This window comes from Epinephelus moara, chromosome 12 (genome assembly GCF_006386435.1).
Source record: "Epinephelus moara isolate mb chromosome 12, YSFRI_EMoa_1.0, whole genome shotgun sequence".
Taxonomy (NCBI): domain Eukaryota; kingdom Metazoa; phylum Chordata; class Actinopteri; order Perciformes; family Serranidae; genus Epinephelus; species Epinephelus moara.
The window spans coordinates 18,632,409-18,652,186 of NC_065517.1; the positions used below are offsets into that span (position 1 = coordinate 18,632,409).

General features: G+C 41.8%; 1 protein-coding gene across 1 annotated transcript in view; it reads left to right on the forward strand.

The window, feature by feature from the left end:
• The window catches only part of LOC126399193 (ryanodine receptor 3-like), a 136,886-nt gene that overhangs the window by 45,428 nt on the left and 71,680 nt on the right, over positions 1–19,778 (forward strand). The window contains exons 7-21 of the mRNA XM_050059034.1: positions 1,491–1,590; positions 1,828–1,921; positions 3,063–3,137; positions 4,692–4,848; positions 6,445–6,609; positions 7,666–7,787; positions 7,935–8,115; positions 8,564–8,699; positions 12,109–12,204; positions 12,333–12,451; positions 13,420–13,553; positions 13,719–13,960; positions 15,706–15,898; positions 16,349–16,565; positions 17,217–17,321. Of these exons, the coding sequence (XP_049914991.1) occupies positions 1,491–1,590; positions 1,828–1,921; positions 3,063–3,137; positions 4,692–4,848; positions 6,445–6,609; positions 7,666–7,787; positions 7,935–8,115; positions 8,564–8,699; positions 12,109–12,204; positions 12,333–12,451; positions 13,420–13,553; positions 13,719–13,960; positions 15,706–15,898; positions 16,349–16,565; positions 17,217–17,321 (2,136 nt within the window). The remainder of the gene's footprint in view (positions 1–1,490; positions 1,591–1,827; positions 1,922–3,062; positions 3,138–4,691; positions 4,849–6,444; positions 6,610–7,665; positions 7,788–7,934; positions 8,116–8,563; positions 8,700–12,108; positions 12,205–12,332; positions 12,452–13,419; positions 13,554–13,718; positions 13,961–15,705; positions 15,899–16,348; positions 16,566–17,216; positions 17,322–19,778) is intronic.

The following is a 19,778-nucleotide window of genomic DNA, read 5'->3' on the forward strand; positions in this document are numbered from 1 at the left end:
TCTTTTTAGGCCGAGGCATCTGTTGCTTGACGTCTTTGTGTCCGGTGAGGCTGAATTGTGTCAGCATTTTTTCTGCACTCTGCATCTACTGTTGAAGCCTGGTGCCCAAATGTAAGGACAATAAAAAAAATAAAAAAAATCAGATCAGGGAGTGCTGGTGCACAAAAAGTTTGACTTCATACAGTGGTTAGAAATATGCTTTTGCACAGCATTCCCTCAATCCAGATAATCTGTCGACACACACAGGAACAGTAAACTGCACATTTCCGAAACACCAAGAAAGACTAATAAAATCTAAATGGATTGTTATATTTGGTCCAACGATGATGTGAAAAGCACATCGTTTTCTGGGGAATTCAGTGAGATGGAAGAAGATGTACCACATTTACATAATTTTGCCAGTCAACACATGAGGTCTTGTTTCCAGCAGCAACAGTACCAATCATGTAGAATCAAATCAAGCATGTAAACGTGATATCCCGATTTCAGAAACATGAATGAGCCCTTATCCAGATTTTCAGAAACACATCACTGTATACATGATGAATACTACTATCCTGGTTACTGATTGCTACCTGCTGTGTGTGCAGGTGCCTGTAATGTTTGCAAAAACAAAAGGGAAATAAGAGTGACAACTTCAGTACTAATTTCTTTGCTGTGTTTGCCAGTAGCTGTCTGCGTTGAGCTCATCCCTGTCACCTTCTGTCTCTCACACACTCACTATACAATGAGCTATTCCTGAAAGGAGCTACCCTACACTCACAACACAGACAACCGTCACTGTCACTATCACCAGGCAGGACAGGGGAGCAGTGGATGAAGATAAGCAGCCTGTCATTACGGAAAGACAAAACTCATGAGATGCTTTCCCTGCTGCCATCTTTTAGTATTTCTGTCATATCACTTGGCTAAAGCAGCGCCTGTACAGGTAATCGGCAGCACTCAGAAACCAGGATATTCTCACTGGTATCCGACTCTGGCTGCTTAAAGTTAGAGAGATAGCGAGTTTATTGCATTTGGGGATATAGCAGCAGCGCTAATCGTTTAGCAGCGGTACTTCTCCATTGTTGAATACATAACAGGGGAAACACTGGGATGTAGCTGAAGGCTAGGATCATTTCAAGCTTTCTCTCGCCTCTGAATTCTGCCTGTAGGGAAATGGGAGCCGCTCCAAGTGTTTCTGCTGGAAGGAATTATTGTAGAGTATTATCTGTACATTGCTGCATAGAGAAACACTAACGCAGCAGTGCTTTTTAGCCCACAGCATTACAACACTGTTTGGCAGATCCGCAGGAGGGCACAAAGTTATTTTAATCTTTTTTTAAAATCCCAACAGCGGGGCATCTCCCTCCTCTGTGCAGTATTGCTGACTCCCTGTGTTTGTCTATGTTTCCCTCTTGCTAATGTAACTACTTCACTGGCAGTCTGTACCCTTCTGTCTAAAACCTTGTCTGTAAACATGACATAAATAACATTCTTCTCTCTTGCAGCATCTCTCTATCTCCAATGGCAACATCCAGGTGGATGCGTCCTTCATGCAGACCCTGTGGAACGTCCAGCCTACCTGCTCTTCAGGCAACATGGCTGTAGGCAAGTTTATGACCCCAGCAACCACTGTAACGGTTTCATCCAAGATAGTATAGCTCTCTTGTGTCTAATAATCTTCTGGACAGGTTAAGTCTGTTGCAATAAGGAAAACCCCTTCTAAGTTAAGCTGATGACTCATGTTATGATATTTACATAGAATAGCAAGTATCTAAACTTAAGTTCCTATGATTTCCATAATTTTTGCATGATTAAAGAGAGAATTTTTTTTGTTACTGTCAGGGTATTTGACGGGTGGACATGTGATGCGTCTTTGTCATGGGCATGATGAGAGCTTGACCATCCCTGGAGCAGATAAGAATGAGGAGGAGCAGAGGTTAGTAGCCAATTAGCTCAGCAATTCAACGAAATTGAGCTAATCCACAGGTTGCCTTGTACGTCAGTGTACAAAATCTTTAAATCTAAAAACTGATAAAGTAGTTTTGAAGGATGATAAATTAGAAAACTGTTTAACAACTCTTTTCTGCAGTAATGCTGTAATTACTGACAGCCAAAGTAATTTAAGTCCTCGTTTACCAGCAGAGTAAGACTTGTAGATCAGAGTTTATGTTAGTAGGCAAATGCTGATACCACATGTAGTTGTCCAGCAGATGAAAACATCAACGGCCAAAATGTCCAGTGGGAAATATGCCAGATAAATAAATGAATTAATAGAATATTAACCTAATATTGTGTGGCCTATAAGATATGTTGCCAGCACAACTTAAATATAAACTTGCATTACGCAGACCAGATTTTAGGATTCTAATTACGGATGGATGTATTTATCCACCGAAGCCAAAGTACAGGGTGTGTCAATTCAGAGCATACGCCACACGCACAGTGGTCATAGTCGTCTTGTTTTAGCATGCTCAGTGTGTTAGGTTACTGTGTCACAGATCACGTTCTCCAGAAAGACCCCCCTTGTTGTCTTTCTAACACGGCAATTGGGGTTTGGGATAAACACCCTGAAGTATCCACTGAAATCCTTCAACTTGGGCTACAACCAGGAGAAGATGAGGCTAGTGTACGAGCTGAGAGACTCACCTGACCTGTCTGTCCCAAACATCAACAACAGACAGTAGACAAGGCCATCAATTGGACAACCTAGAAGGCTGTGATGAAAAGGGCCGTTACGTGTGCAGATTTGAGGAAGGTGCCCAAGCGAGGCTTAGCTTCCTTATAAGGGCCATGTTTGTTATCTTTCAGCAGTGCATGTTAGTAGCTTACCAGAGCACATGTAGAGTTTAGGATATACTGTACATATATCCTTTACAGACATTGTGCTTCTGGGAGATAGTATATCACATTAAAGATTTTCTGTCCAAATGCTGAGCAGTGAGACTCATTCAACATCACTGGTATGCTCCGTCCCGGAACTGTGGCAGTAGCAGAAAGTCTTCACGTTATTTTATTTCTTCTGTGAATGAAAGACTTGTAAATAATAGAAGCCCCCAATTGTGTCATTTTGCTTTCAGGATAGTCAACTATGAAGCGGGTAAGGGAGCATCAAGGGCCCGCTCACTTTGGAGACTGGAGCCTCTCAGGATCAGGTGAGATCAGACCCAAATACACACACATAGTGAATAAAAAAAAACTGTAAAACCCTGACATAGATTTCTCTCAGAAATTCATAGTGGTGTTGTCTTAATTGAGGGGATCTCCTCATGAAGAATAAATAGAATTGGTGCTTTATACACAAATGTCACAGCTACTGTACTGCAGGTTATAAATACACTTCACCTCCCTCTACTTTGAACTGTCACTACCAATTAGTGGGCAAAGTCCTTCAGAAGGTGAGGTTCTGTTTACCATCCCTTTCAGTCTACTTCTTTTTCTCCGTCTATCACCCTCCCTCGTCTTCCTCTCTTGCCTTTCTTCAACCAGCCACCCACGCAATTTCCCTCCAGTCACATCGTCTGCCAGCTCTCACTGGGACTGCCTGTCAGAGTCTGTACACTTTGAAATGGCACAGGTGCATCTATTAAAGCACATGTTCCCCTTTTCGGCTCAGGGAGGGATTTCTAACAGTATTTTCCACACTGTATCAGCCATATAGAGAGAGTTAAAAGTTCAACTTTATCAATTTCTCGGGTGACATTCTCATTTCATTGGCAGATTGGTTTTGGAAACATTTGGAAAATATTCTAATTTGGTGATTCAATCTGCAGTGAAGGGTGAAATAGCTCAGTTTATGCTATAGAAAAGAAGGAATTCCTGTCAGAATGTAAATGAATACATATATCAGTGGTATCTTTCTTTCATGAATTCATAAAGTCAGGATTTATGATTTGGGAAGTTTAACAAGCTACCATGGATAAATTATATTGGTAAAGAAACTGTTTGTTTCTTACCATTAATTATAATAATCAGCCTCCAAAATACGGATGGGTCTTGTGCCAAGTTTTGAAAATAACTGATATCTAAGTTTCATTTTTTTCTGACTTAACAAAATAAGCCTTACAATTTTAAACGGTGAATGTTACTAAATGTAAGCTGCCACAAAAAAAAAAAAAAAAATCAAATCAAAGCGAATGTAATCAACGGAAAAATTAGCACAAACTAGTCTCTAATGCTGCCCCTTACGTGTGGTCTACAGTGGCCTACATGAAACTCTCATGACATGACATAGGAATTCCCCCTTCCCCCCCAAGAAGCTCTTTCAGTTCAGTTCTCAGTTCAACAGCTAACTAAATAGCTAGTCTGTCTATCAGTATAGTAAATGGCATTATACTCACCTGACTGTTCACACAACTCTATGTATGCTTTGCCCATTAGTATTTCAATAACAGGGTGACCTTCAATCTAAATGAATATCCGAATATAAACCTTTTGTTCCATGTGTCATTGTCCCACTGTTCAGTAGCACAGTAACAGTAGCAAAGCCCACCTGTTGCTTGATTTGATTGGCTGCTTGGGCCAAGTGTGACACTGATGAGCGGTGCTGAAAAGTTGAGAATATTTAAACTTTTATGTACAAAAATGCAATAGTTTTGCTGGCCATGGGGCCGAAAGGTAAAATCAGCCATGTGAGAACTTAAGTATTGAAGAACACAGATAATCCAGGAATGTATCCAAAGTTTTTAACAACGGTACCCTGTGTTCAGCTGGAGCGGTAGCCACATCCGTTGGGGTCAGGCCTTCCGAATACGCCACCTCTCTACTGGCCATTACCTGGCCCTGACTGAGGACCGCGGACTGGTCCTGCAGGACAGGGAGAAGTCCGACACCAAGGCTACCGCTTTTTGCTTCAGGCCCTCCAAGGTTAGTGCACCCTCTCCCTATATCGAGATAATTAGTTTATTCTATTTTTACAACTAGCTCTGATGTGCCCTTTGAGCAAGGCAGTTACACCATCTGAATGCTTCCCTGGGTGTTGATGTAAATAAATGTTCTTAGTCAACTTACCTCATTAAAAGAGGACCCAAAATATCTTCCCCTGACTGCTTCATCAAAGGCAGGTCTGTAAGATCTTAATGAGCTCATGGCTTGCCACACTGAATTAACCTTTTTACAGCTGCTGAGTAGACAGCACTGTAAATGTTGGCGCAAACATTCATGTTGTCCACCAACCTAATAGCAACTGGCTGGGATGTAGCCATTTTCAATGATGAAGTCAAGAGAAATGTACCCTCACTACCACAGTATAAAGATTCACTGGGATGCATTGGGGATTTTCAGGATATTTGTATTCGTCGATTTGCCTTTGCTTATTTCCTCTCCTCAATTATTCAGCCTTTTTATCCCACGCTCTGTTTTGAACTCTCTCTCAGTACGAGGGCTCTTCACATCTTTTGTTTTAATGGCGTGTATTCCAAAAATACAGCCTCACTGCCAAAAATAACTGTGAGAAAGGAGCACATGGCTTACTTGAAATACAAATTGGAAATGGATATTTTAGGTGTGTTGTTCAGTGAGAATTGTACTTGTAAATTGTGTAGTTTAGATGTAGAAGTTGACACAGGAGTAAAATTGTGTCACCTCTCAGTTTCATTTCCCATAGAGTTCCATGGACTCTGACTTCTAATCTTGTTTTAAAGCTAAATAATGTAATCCTTTCCCTTTCTAACTGTATCCTCTTTCAAAATTACAGCTGGATACTTCTATGTCGAACCTTCCTCGCTTGTAGGGATCTAGCTAAAATTTGTTATATATCCATACTGACGCTGATTTCTTGGATTTATTGCTTGTTGCATAAATAATCCACATTATTATCCTGTAGTAAAATGGCTACAGCCACATAAACAGCTCAATGCCATGAGTCACCTTCACAGAGTACCATTGTGTCCCCGCAGATATCCTTTTATCTACAATAGATACAGTATGAAATCCTCCTGAGTGCTGGCCACTCTGGAGGCTTTAATTTTCCACCCCATCCCACTCCTGACAGCACAGTGTAACCGCCCTCAGTAATCACTGTTCCTGCTGGCGTTTCAGTTTTACTGGGGAGTCAGGCTTCTTTGAAAAAATAAATATAGATAGAAACTGTCATATTTTCTGTATCTTTTATAACCTCTGTTCCCCTCGTCTGTCGCACTGCCAACCCAGTACCAGTTGGTCCCTGTATCTAAAAAGGTCAATGCTTTACAATGTTGAACACTGGCATTAATATGTTCCCCGCTACTTGCTGTCGACCGCAATCAGCTGCATCGCTCCATCTCCACTGAGCCAGAAATGTAGCAGAGCTAATGAGGCCAGCAGCAACCTCCTGGCAGGCCAATGAATGCACTCATCTCGACCTGCCTCTCTGATTACCATGTGATCACAATATATCTTCATTTATCATATTTCCGTGCATTTGTGGTGTGTGTGACTTTTCTCTGTGTGTATATTTGGTTATGTGCCTCTTAATGTGAACAGGAAAAGAGTGATTCAGGCCCAAAGAGGGACATTGACGGCATGGGAGTGCCAGAGATCAAGTACGGGGACTCTGTGTGCTTCGTCATGCACGTCGCGACAGGACTGTGGCTGTCTTACCTGGCGCCTGATGCCAAATCATCTCGCCTAGGACCTCTGAAAAGAAGGGTAAATAGGATGGGATAACACAACACAATTCACATTTAGTTGTCGTCTTTGGGACCAATTAGCTCTTTAGGAACATATTGCAGGCTGTTCATACTTAAAAGGTGGAAGCATAGTGATACAAATAACTATGCACAGATATGGTACCTGGCATGTGTCTATCTATGTGTTTATAGTAAGATTCTGAATGCCTGCCATAGCTCGTCTCCACCTCTAAGCCCATGTGCACAGTAGCGAATCACACCCAATCAAACCAGTGGAATGTAAGGCTATTTAAACACCTACCTCACCCAGGCAAATATTTATTTTACACTCTACTTCAAATCATTGTCTGCCCTGGATACTCTTGACACATCCTCCCCTGACACTCCTCGGACCTGCACACATGATGTAGCAACCAATTTAAATGTGATAATGGGCTGTGCGGAGGTTGACAGTTAGTTTTGAGTGAGACAGGGGGATTAGGGCAGCACATGAACGTAAGTCATCGCTGGGCACGCCTCCAGGGACATCAAACGCCACCTCATGCTGGCGCCAGATAGTCCCTGAGGCTGTGGCAGCATGCCAATACACCTGATATGTTGGAGGTGATGGTCAGCCTACACTTAGACCCCCCACCCCCCCACATCCTCCTCCTTCCACTTGATTATGCTGTTTGATTACAGTGAGTCAGGTTTCACTGAGCTGTAGTGGTGTAAACCCACTAGCTGCAGAAGACTATTCTGTCACACAGTGCATACTTCTTTGGCTTTTCTTATAGTTTCAAGATCCGTAGCTTGCAGCGCACCTGCTAAACCTTTATTTATTTATTTATTTATTTATTTATCAGAGAGCAATGTTGAGGTATGGCTGTCATTGTATATTTCTGCATCTTTCATTAACTCTAATAGCTGTTTAAACATCCATTGATTTGTCACAAAACCTCAGGTAATACAGATACAGATCCATTTTCAAATGTCTGATTGGACGAAAAGACATTTGTTGCCTTATAAATTTGAAGGTGTTGATCCTGTTGTAATGATGAAATGCATATTTATGTGTGTGTTTGTCCCTGTCCAGGCCTGCCTGCATTCTGAGGGCCACATGGATGATGGGCTTATCCTGCAGCGCTGTCAGCATGAGGAGTCTCGGGCTGCTCGCATCATCCGCAACACCACGTTCCTCTTCACCAACTTTATAAAGTAATGACAAGGGGTTATTCACAAACACCTTCATCTGTCTTCTCTATCACACAACATGAGAAAACACCCACACACACTGTCAATTATCGCTGGTTTATTTTGAATCTCCTCGAATCTCCTTCTCGGTCTCCTCTGTCTTTCCCGCAGGGCTTTGGACAGCATTGGCGAGGGCGAGTCCTCAGCAGTGGCTGGGTACGTTGAAGAGGTGCTGCAGACGCTGAACGACTTGATCGAGTACTTCAAACAGCCAGATTCGGAGCTTGAGCACGAGGAGAAACAGTCTCTCCTCCGTTCACTCATCAAACGTCAAGACCTCTTCAAAGAGGAGGTGAGAGTGGACCATATGGAGCCATCGACTTCTGATTAAGACGCTCTAACAAAATGCTGATTGTGAAGTTACCATTGTGGATAATTTAACTCCTTGATAAACCAAAAGATACCCAGTTATACAGTTTTCTATATAGCTTTAGTTTGGAGCGCTTTTGAGGGGGAAAAAAATTACCCCCACTATCTAATGAGGTCACTACCAGAGATTTTGATGGAAGAGAAATGGCAGAAAGTGAGAAGAGAGATGGGGAATGACATGCAACATAGGTCCTCGACTGGATCTGCTGCAGCTTATGGTTTTGCCTTTCTCTAAATACAATTAATAAGTCATGTGGCTTCAAAAATAACTTTGTTTTCACATGTTTAAAAGAAGTATTTTACATCTTATACTGTCTGTGTTATGAAATGAATCACGGATTATTCATTGCAATCGTCCTGCCTCTTCTTAGGGCATGCTGGCCCTCCTGTCCAAATGCATCGACCGGATGAACCTGTACAACAGCGCTGCCCACTTCGGAGAGGTAGCTGGGGAGGAGGCGGGAGCAGCGTGGAAGGACATTCTCAACCTCCTCTATGAACTCTTGGGTAAGCGGGTCCGCGTGATGAATCACATGAAATATCCACATCTTCTGTCAGCTGTTGACCCTGGGTAGAAATGCAGTATTAATCTTCCCACAGTGTCTCAACCGAATCCTCCTCCTCTCCTTCACACTTCACTCTCTGCACTTCTTATCTCGCATCCCTCCTTCCTTTCTCTCTCTTCCATAAACTCCCTCCTTAGTTTTCCTCTGTGTCACATCTGGAGTTCACAGCTGGTGACAGTCTTTACATGACATTTAGTTGTATTATTTGTGACAAGGGAGTGGCGAGAGACGCAAAGACAGAATGCCTCTTGTATTCTTCTGTGATAATCTGTCCTGCCTTCAATTTAGGTCGCATCCTTCTCTGAGATCAGTGTGGGCATATTATGAAGCGTTGCGCTGCATATTTGAAGGAATGATAGCATCATTAACAAAATGCCAGCCATCACAGGTGCTGACATTATCCCGTTCTCTCGGGGCGCGTATTGAGTCATGAATGCTAAAGCTGTGACCCTGAGAAGTTTTATTTTGGACGACTTTTTCTTGGGTTGTTTGTTCTGCTGTCATTGGAGCTTCCCCATCAACAGCTTCCCCTCGGCTCACCTTGACTGCCCTTATATTCATCACATCCCCAGCATGTACTCCCACATGCACACACATTAAACACACAGTCTCAAAACCCACAAATACACTCCTCTGAGTACGCTCCAGCCTTGCCCACAGAGAGGTCACCCCCAAGGATGCAAAGGCAGTCTGGTGAATAGGGTTTTGCATGATAAATTGTTTGTCCTGACCTCCTCTCCTCTCCATAGTAACTCTGTCTGTTTTAAAGGAACACGCCTAGTTATTAGTGAAACTGTCCAGTTGGGCTGCACAATTATAGCCAAATGATAATCCTGATTATTTTTGATTACGATTATTTGTCACACTTAATAACAATCCATTGATTTTAGGGACAAAATATTTGTATTGCACTTTCACATTTAAGTAAACAGAGCACTGCTTTCACTTCCATGTTGTGCTACATTCTGCTAATGTACAAATCTTTGCACCAAAACAAGACTAGTCTTTACTTACAGTACATAGAAAAAAAATATGTATAAACACTGTGCCGAAACTTTTTTAGCAAAGATTAAATCAACAAAGCTTTCGATTTACTGGTCCATCTAAGTCCCAGCCCTCCCCTATGGTCATGAGCTCTGGGTAGTGACCGAAAGAATGAGATCATGGATACAAGCGGACGAAATGAGTTTCCTTCATGGGGTGGCTGGACTCAGTCTTAGAGATACGGTGAGGAGCTCGGACATCTGGAGGGAGCTTGGAGTAGAGCTGCTGCTCCTTCACATTGAAAGGGGTCAGTTGAGGTGGTTCGGGCGTCTGATCAGGATGTCTCCTGGGCACCTCCTGTTAGAGGTATTTCAGGCACGCCCCACTGTAAAGAGGCCCAGGGGTAGACCCAGAACACACTGGAGGGATTGCATATCTCATCTGGGCTGGGAACGCCTTGGGGTCCCCCAGGAGGAGTTGGAAAGCGTTGTTGGGGTGCTTTGCTTGGCCTGCTGCCCCCACGACCCAGCCCCGGATAAAGCTGATTAAAATGGATGGATGGATAAACAACAGAGCATTGCTTTCACTTTCATGTTGGACTACATCCCTGCTAATTAACAAATCTTTACACCAAGATAAGACTTAAATTAAGGTTCTTCTTCAGCTGCATTCAATGCATCTCCCTAGAAGAAGAAAAAAGCAAAATATAGGCTAATTAAAAATAACTATGCCATTACAGAATTCAACCAAATGACAACTGTGTCTATTGGACACACATCTTTTGGTCAAATGGAATGTGACTGCATTGGGTATATCGATCTGTCTTTGGGTTCTGGGTGGAAACGACAACGTGCTGTGCATCGTCACTTTTATGGATGTCTGAGTTGACACTGGACAAGGGCAGGGATTTAGCGAGGTAAAGTTGGTGACATTATTCTTCTTGGCCTTCATACATTCATCATCGTGTTGCTTTGTGGTGCAAACACAAGTCTCATGCACTTTTTGCATATTATTTGTTCTTGCTTAACATCACTTGCCCTATACCTGAAATACTTCCAAACATCCTGTGATGATCCTTTATGAGGGAGTAGGTCTCTGCCGTCTGCTCCAGACCTTCGATTTCCATTTTGCCTGTCTGTAGCCACATCATTGAGGAAGGTTTTTCACAGGCGGCATGACAGCTCTGCAAAAGTGGAGGCTGGCTATTAATTTAGGAAATGCTTGATCATTTATGCAGCTGAGTTTTCTGTGAATGGAGCATTTTAAACATCAGTAATATAGTCATGTTCATGTAATTGTGGGAAGCCAAAATCGTGATTGAGATTGATATTTGATTAATTGTGCAGCCCTACTGTCCAGGTGGTCAACTTATCTGTTAAATGATGAGGGCATGGACACTGAATTCATCCATTGTTGTAAATCATTCGATTTGTTGCTCCAGTGCCAGACTGACCTCTTTCCAAACTGCGACTATAATTGACTAAATGAATGGAACTTATTCCATGTGCAAAATGTGACAAGATTTTAATGAGATGGGGCTGTTGATCCTGGATTTAATGCACAAAGCATTTCACAAGTGTTTCTCTACATTGAAATGTTGCCAGTATTATTATGACTAAAAGCTCAGTATGTCCTACTTAATAGGCAGTAATTAGTGTTGGCTTTCCATATCAGTTAATATAGTGTATGCTAATGTAACCAATATTTGAAGTCTGGAGTCTGTGTAGCCTCAGGTTCTCCTCTCTGTCTCTGTCTCTGTCTCTGTCTCTGTCTCTTAATTTCACATTCACATCATTCACAGTGAACATCCTTGCCCTTGCCTCGTGGTGTGGCTCTATCCATGTGTTCATATTGAACGATAGCTTGCCTGAAAAGACGGAATTAAAAGAGATTAGACACCCATCAGTATTCCTTTGGCACAGAGTGCTGTTAAATTGTTTCACGGGCATTATCGGTCTGGTGTCCCTGAATCCTAATGGTGAAAAATGAGACAGTAAAGTAATAAGGAGACTTCTTAATGTCACCACGGTGGCAGAGAAAGGGCACAAGGGAATACACCTCAACTTTTTATAGAACATAGAGCACCTGACTTCACTGTGGCTTCAAAACCCTTCCAATGTATTTTCTATCAAAAAGACTTCATAATAGCCAGAGTCAGGTGTGTCAGATTTAATGAATTTTAATATCTAGTTCTGGGCTGAGGATGTCTGGAAAATGGTGGACTATTTTCCATTAAACGTCATTCATACTGTCTGCAATATCCTCTCATCTGCCAGTGAGCTGTTAGGATCTGTTGGAGTCATGTCTTTTACTAAAACCTTGTGTGTATTTTTATTAAACTTTGTGGAATCATTGTCTTTGTTCAGCTGCACTGATTCGTGGGAACAGGAACAACTGCACCCAGTTTTCCCGCAAATTGGACTGGTTGGTCAGCAAACTGGAGAGACTGGAATCTTCATCAGGTATTATGGGAAACACCAACCCGTAGCATTACACTGAGTGTCAGCATACAGCTCCACTGATGCTGAGATGATGTTTATTTAATATACATTTGTTCTGATAATGACAAATACTTTGTCTGACCTCTCAGGAATCCTGGAAGTCCTCCACTGTATCTTGATAGAAAGTCCAGAGGCTCTGCACATCATTCAGAAAGCTCACATTAAATCCATAATCTCTCTGCTCTATAAACACGGACGCAACCACAAGGTAGGATGAAATATGAGTTCTGTAGCCCAATATTAGCCAAGAGTGTCCCACCATATGACTGTATGTGTGACTGCTGACACTGACAGTAGTGTCTATGTTGCCGCTGCCTAGCAGTGGTGCTTATAATACTTAAATACTTGAATACCAGGCATATTGTGTACACGGCTTGTCTAGTGGTATCGACAAGCTCAGGAGTTCATTTGAAGGCAGCATTTATCTCGGCCCCTAAATCCTTTCTTCTTCCTCTCTGTAGTAGCCAGAATGTGGATTTAGCCTATGTTGTTTATTATTTGTTTTGGCTGCACACATTCATTTGGTCACTTTCACTTCTGGTAATTGGCACAGGGGTGTGGTTTCACATTATTTTACCTGTTTATTCACTAGCGTGGCATCGTTGCACTTCAGCGTAAATTTCTTTGAACAAGTCACTGTTAAGAGCCTACTCAGCCTCTTAGCGTCATTTTTTTCATTGATAGTAGTTGCTACACTCTCCCCTGGTTGACAACAACAAAACTAAACCCAGCGCACAGACACATGAGTTCATTAAACCTCACTCTCTCACTGCTGAACATGTTAACAAGTTATAACACTAAAACATGTATTTAAATCTTTGTTGTGAAGTCTTAAATGACATTCTTGTGTTTAATGACGTTCCCACTATGTGTTTTACGTGCAGTGTTCAAATGTCACAGTCTCAATATTTACTCTGTAAATTGTACCAGGCATGAACCAGGGCATGCTTGTAAACAACAGCTGTCATTTCATGAGTGGTCTATGGCCATGTTGACTTGAGGGCTTTTTATACAGAATGTATATATTACAAGCATTGCAGCTTCCAGAGAACAACTGGTCAGTTAACTAAAAAACAAGGTGTGGATTCTCAATTTAATGAGATAAGAAGTAGGGCAACAATAAAAATAAAAGGTGTTTAAAAAAAAGTGTTATCTTTGCTTTTTCTCTCTTTTAAGATTCTGGATGTCCTGTGTTCCCTCTGTGTTTGTAATGGGGTGGCAGTGAGAGCCAATCAGAATCTGATCTGTGACAACCTGCTTCCCAAGAGGGACCTGCTGCTTCAGACTCGACTGGTCAATGATGTTCAGAGGTAAAGAATGACAAAAGGCTATTTATGGTTTTATTCATCAACTTTTGAGTAAATGTGAATTTGTGTTTCTGTTGCTAATCAATGATTTATATTCTTACATTAAAACTATTTGACTATTAAATATGTTTTGGATCATCAAGATTTTTCCTCGTTTATCACCTCCAGCATGCGGCCAAACATCTTCCTGGGCGTGGCTGAAGGTTCAGCTCAGTATAAGAAGTGGTATTTTGAGCTTGTGATCGACCAGGTAGACCACTTTGTAACTGGCGAGCCGACCCATCTGAGGGTCGGCTGGGCCAACACCCAAGGCTACGCTCCGTACCCCGGTGGAGGAGAGGGATGGGGTGGCAACGGTGTCGGTGATGACCTGTACTCTTACAGCTTTGATGGACTTCATCTCTGGTCAGGTAGGCGTCTTATAGAAAACCAGCCCCACTTGCTAGTTGTGTATGAGAGTGATTGAGATTGGAAATCTATTAGGATTCAAAGAAATCCCACTGCTCACCTGGAGCCAAGTTAGAATAGCAACTGTTTGTTTTACCTCCATGGAGTATGCACGGTGTGATTGGATCTTTACTGCATCAACCTTTTAGGCCCTACAGACACATTTTTCAGCTTCTTGCTATGAGCAGTGACGTCCTATGCGAATAAACTTCTGCCTTATTTAGAAAGGTTCTGATGAAGCAGTTATTGAGTCTTAAACTTCTCATTTTTCCCTGCCATTATAAGGCTTAGGCAGAGTGTCTTTGCATTTTGGCGTTGTGGCTCTGTATGAACGTTAAAACAATTTGCATCTGGACCAGTCGACACATGGGACGGGCCATCAGTTAAGGGTCTCCTGCTCTCCTCCTGTGCTGTATACAGGCTGTTAACAGGGGTTCAGCAGGCAGGAGGACACTGCTTTCCACAGGAGCTCACTTGTAATGTGTTTTTAAGGTTACGTTAAAGTGCTTGCTCTGAAAGCTATTTGGATTGAAACCTTTGGAAGCATGAGAAAGTGGTGTGCTGTAGTATTAGCGCATTAGCTCATGCTATTTAAAGGTGTTTTTGAGGATTTTTCTGTTGGTTCTAATCCAGCACAGTTGCCTTCCTCCCTTTGTAGATTTTAATTTACTGGTTGTGTTTCTGATTTTACTCTTTTACTTAAAACAAACAATGTCCCTGTGGTGGGTTTGTGATTATCTGGATAAAGAACTACTTGATGAGGCTTTAGGCGATCTCTCCCTCGCTGCAACCATCGCAACCACCTCGCTTTATGCAAATAAATGTGCAATGATGCCACCAATATGCAACTAACCACATGACTTAATTTGCGCCTAAGCTGTCTTAAAACCTAAGAAAAACTCTTAATAAATACTACATAAGGATTTTTTTTTCATAGCAAACTGATTGTTACAGAGAGATATGTAATATTTGAAAACAACTTTTAAAGAGACTTAAACCATTAACTTGTAAAGCTATGTTTGAAATTCTAAACTGGCCCTTTTTCTAGTGCTGTAGCTTTTCTTTTGACTAATTTATATGATATGAATTAAAACATTTCTGTACTAATTTGCACCATTGCATTGAAGTAATTTAAGTGTACAATGAAAAAGAAAGTCTTGATGTTTTGGAAGGACTTTGCCTCGACAGAACTCACTGTGAATAATGCAGGAGCCTGCTGTCCACCTTCTAGGTTGCTCTTTTATTTTCCACATAGTGAAGGACAAAGTCACAGCGCTGACTGTGATATAAAATTCTTCAAGTTGCACTTTAACACACTACAAAGGTGAAGGCCAACTAATTGCACTTATGCAGGTATGGTCTCTGACTGCGTAACAGGATATAACCCGTCAGTAGTTTTTATAGCCAACTGTCAGCTTGGTGCTTCAGGGCTTGAAGTCCTCAAATGCCCCTCTTCTCTCTTTTCACCCTAAAAGCATCACACCTATTTCACCTCTCCTCTATCCCAAATCTACTAAAAGACCCATCACCTCCCCTCATCCACTCCATGTTATACCTTTTTAAAGCACTCATCACTTATCTCTCCACCTCTCTGCTCCCCTCTTCCCTCTCTCTCCTCTCGCCCATCATGCTGCCCTACATTCGCAATGACTTTGCTGCTGTAACAGCCATCCATCCTCCCTCTCTGTCTCTGCCTGATGTTGTCTAGGCCGAATCCCGAGGGCCGTGGCCTCCATTAACCAGCACCTGCTGAACTCAGACGATGTGGTCAGCTGCTGTCTGGATTTGGGCGCTCCCAGCATGTCCTTCAGGATCAACGGGCAGCCTGTCCAGGGCATGTTCGAGGACTTCAACACCGAAGGATTCTTCTTCCCCGTTGTCAGCTTCTCTGCAGGTGTCAAGTAAGGCTCTGCGTTTATAATTGGGAAATTAGATAACGAAGCACTTCCAATAGAATGGCTTTTTTTCCTTTTGCTGGTGCTGTTTTTATACCTGAGATCTAATTACAGCTCGTCAGCCTATGGCGACTTTATATATAAAGCACTAATGTGATTTTTGAATTAAAAGATTAGTGAATAGGCCTCCTGTCAGGGATCAGCAACAAAAACTTCCCAAAGAAAACATCTGTCCGTAAAAGCCACATTCTTCTTACAACTTAAATGATAATGATGATGCTGCATTTTACTAAGAACAAAACAAACTTGTGGCAAAAAGATTTCAGGTTTCAAAATCTATTGAAATAAAAAAAAGTAGAAAAGGTAGAAAGGAACTTTAAAAATCCCCATGGTGAAGTTGAGAGTCGAAATATTATTACATAACATCTTACAGTGTAATGTAACATCTCATCTTAGGGTCCGTTTCCTGTTGGGCGGACGCCACGGAGATTTCAAGTTCCTGCCTCCCGCTGGTTACTCACCGTGCTACGAGGCACTGTTGCCCAAAGAGAAGATGCATGTAGAGGCCGTGAAGGAGTACAAGAGGGACCATGAGGGGGTTCGTGACCTGCTGGGAACCACCAAGTTCCTCTCTCAGGCCTCCTTCATCCCCACTCCTGTTGACACCAGCCAGGTGAGAACCATCAGGGAGAGACTGCTGTTACATCAGTCAGTCAAATATTCAAAACACATGTAACACATTTATTTTAGTAACAGTTTTTGTAATGACACAGCAGCCATTATTGGGTATTATTCACATCATAGAGAAAACATTCTTGTAGAAAAATACTTTCAGGGTTTGAGTTTTAAAGAAAATCTCCCTCCTGAATTGAGCTTACCTTCACATCATACAAGATTTTTGTTACAAGGTAATGAATTCCAAAACAGCTGAAATATTTACCAACTGCAGACAGTAGTGCTGATTAGTTCCACACCAAGGCTTATCTGCTATGTTTTTAAGGATTGTTTGGAAAGAAAATAAATCCTATAAGTTTTTGAAGCCTTCAAGAGGATCAGGAGTCTCCCATATGAGATTAATTCAGTTCTTCTCAGTTATACACCTGTTATATTATATTCAGTTCTGCAGTGGCCCTGAAGCACAAACGCAAAATAAATGCATACTTGCTATCTCTGTGTAACAAAGCCAAAATAATGTGAAAGTTTCTCCAATCCCAGGTACAATAGTGTAGTCAGGAGAATATATGACAACGGTGTTCATTTGTTGGCCCATTGGCATCTTTTTTATTATCCAACTGTACCATCTGTTCCTTTTCTCTCCCTGCAGATTGTTCTTCCCCCTCACCTGGACAACGTCCGGGACAAGCTGGCAGAAAACATCCACGAACTGTGGGGGATGAACAAGATCGAACTGGGCTGGACGTATGGCAAGGTAAAGCTGCTACCCGTCATCACATTCTACACACAAAAACACCCTGGGTATATTTGGAAGGGGTGTGTGACAAAGGTTAATTTGAGCTCTCTCCAGTAAAATGCACGTTTATGGCTCATTAACTTCAATGTTTCTGTCCGTTCAAAATACGTGACAGCAGTTTGGCTGCTGCCTCAGTTTACTAACCAACTACAGAAAAATAAAGGGGGAAAGTATCAAATCCTTTACAAAGTAAGAGTAAGAGAAGAATGAAGAAGAATGAATATCAAGTACTCAGGTACTCAAAGCGATACTGCACATTGTGAAGAAGAACTAGATCAGAGTTAAGTTTTGCTGACAATCAAAAACATCAGATCCTCCGTTTGGAGAATTTACGTGCCTCCAGGCCAGCTGAAGAAACAAAGGGAGGAAGAACGCAAAGAAAGTGTCTTCATCTCAGCAAGTTTTATCAGAAATACCCGGTTTAAACCAGTTTTGACTTGGATATTATGTCTCCACATATCCAGAAATAGCTGGTTCCTGCCGTGAGAAGATACTGTTTAGTGAAGTGTACAGTGCACAAGGTCCTCTTGTAGCAAGTACACCTCTGAAAATGCTTCATTCAGTAAAAAATAAACATAGTAGAACAAACAGTTGATCACCTATGCACTCATACAGACGTGTTGCTGATGGACATACATGCCAGTTCATACAGTAAAGGATCAGTAACCATCCCATGAGTTTACAAACACAATCCATTCTTCACAGTTTTGCCAGAATTTATCAAGAAGATGGAGAAAAAGCAATTCTTTCCCTACTTTGAACATTTGTCACAGTATCTATCGACTCAGGTTTGTTGGAGGTTCGGTCTGTAACCATTTTTGTGTTGCAGCTTTCTTGCTGGCTGCTAAAAATATCTTTAATAGATACTAATCTTGCACCAATAAATGTGCTGCAGTTTGTAGAGAAAGACCAGTCAATTCTGTCACCAAAAATGTTCTGTATTACCAATATCACCTCCTGCCAGTATGATCGAATAGCTGGCCAGCTCCAGAATATGTGGAAATGATCTGCCAGCCATATTTCCTACGACATAGACCCCTTCCCATCTCACCTGTCTGTACACCTTTTAAAGATTATTTTATGGGTGTTTTTGCCGTTATTGATTGTACGGCCAAAGATAGATAGGAAAAGAAGGGGGGGGGGGGGGGGGGGGGGGGGGGGGGGGCAAAATGACAAGTCCAGAAGACTGACTCGCTTCCAGGGCCAGCTACAAGTGGCCGTTCAAAGAACTGCAGTTTTTGGCACTTTGTGTTGGCTTCATTTTTCAGCCCCAGAGGTTGCTGCTTGGTGAAAATATAAGAAACCTCTGGCTCTTTTTTTTTACCTGCACATCAATTGAAGACACATAAAGGACCAAAAACCAGTGTTGGTTACAGATCTAGTTAGGGTGTTCTGGTTTGTATGTATTTATGTTTTTCAACAGATCAGAAACTTTTATTTTTCAGTTGGATGCTCAAACATGTTGTTTATAGTGAAGTTACCAGCAGATAGCCTATATAACGTCCAACATTATAATCCTTTCTCTCTCCCATCATGCTCATCACTCACCCTTCAGTCTGTCAGAAGTCTGATTGCACACACCGCCTCTTTTGTACTGTAGTGGTTATCACAGAATCATTTCCCTCTGAGGCCGTCGCCACAGCGGCTGTTTAACAAACTTAATGAGTGTCTCACCTTCTAAGCGCATGACATCCACATTAATTAAGACTGGGAGAAAGCTCCACTCAGGGGGGTAACTCAGGTCTTACAGTTTATTAGGGACAACATTTAGGTCCAAACAGCTGCTTGGTATTTAATTTTGCTGTAACAAGCCTCAATGAGCTCAAAGTGACATTGCACTTGGACAAGCAGCAGATACTTGGCAGGAGAGTTTATAATAAAGTTTGAATCGGCTTCATTGTTTTGTAACAGAGTGCTTGTGCTTATTGCTTAGACGTTTTGTGAACCTCAGCACGATTTTGTGTCGTAAGTGACTAATGGGAACACTTTCTGAATGTGGTCCAGTGTAAAACTGTGCAGCCTTAAAAACAGTCACTTATTGTAAATTTTATTATTTTATTATTTGATAGTATCTGTACCAAATCAACAAGTCAAATTCCTTGTGAGTGGAAAGTTACTTGGCAATAAAACATTTCTGATTCTGATTCCAGTTATTAAGAAAGACAGCGGCAAAACAGGCTGCAGTGTTTACACTTGGGGCATGTTCACACTGTCAATTAACTAGGGATGCACCGAAATGAAAATTTGTGGCCGAAGCCGAATAATATTAAACGCTTGGCCGAATACCGAGTACCGAATACCGAATATCGTTGTTTAGTTTTTCATTAGTTTTTGCAGATGAACCCCCTCCAGATTAGTGTTGTCACGGTACCAAAATTGGATCCCACTGTACGATACCAATAAAAATATCATGGT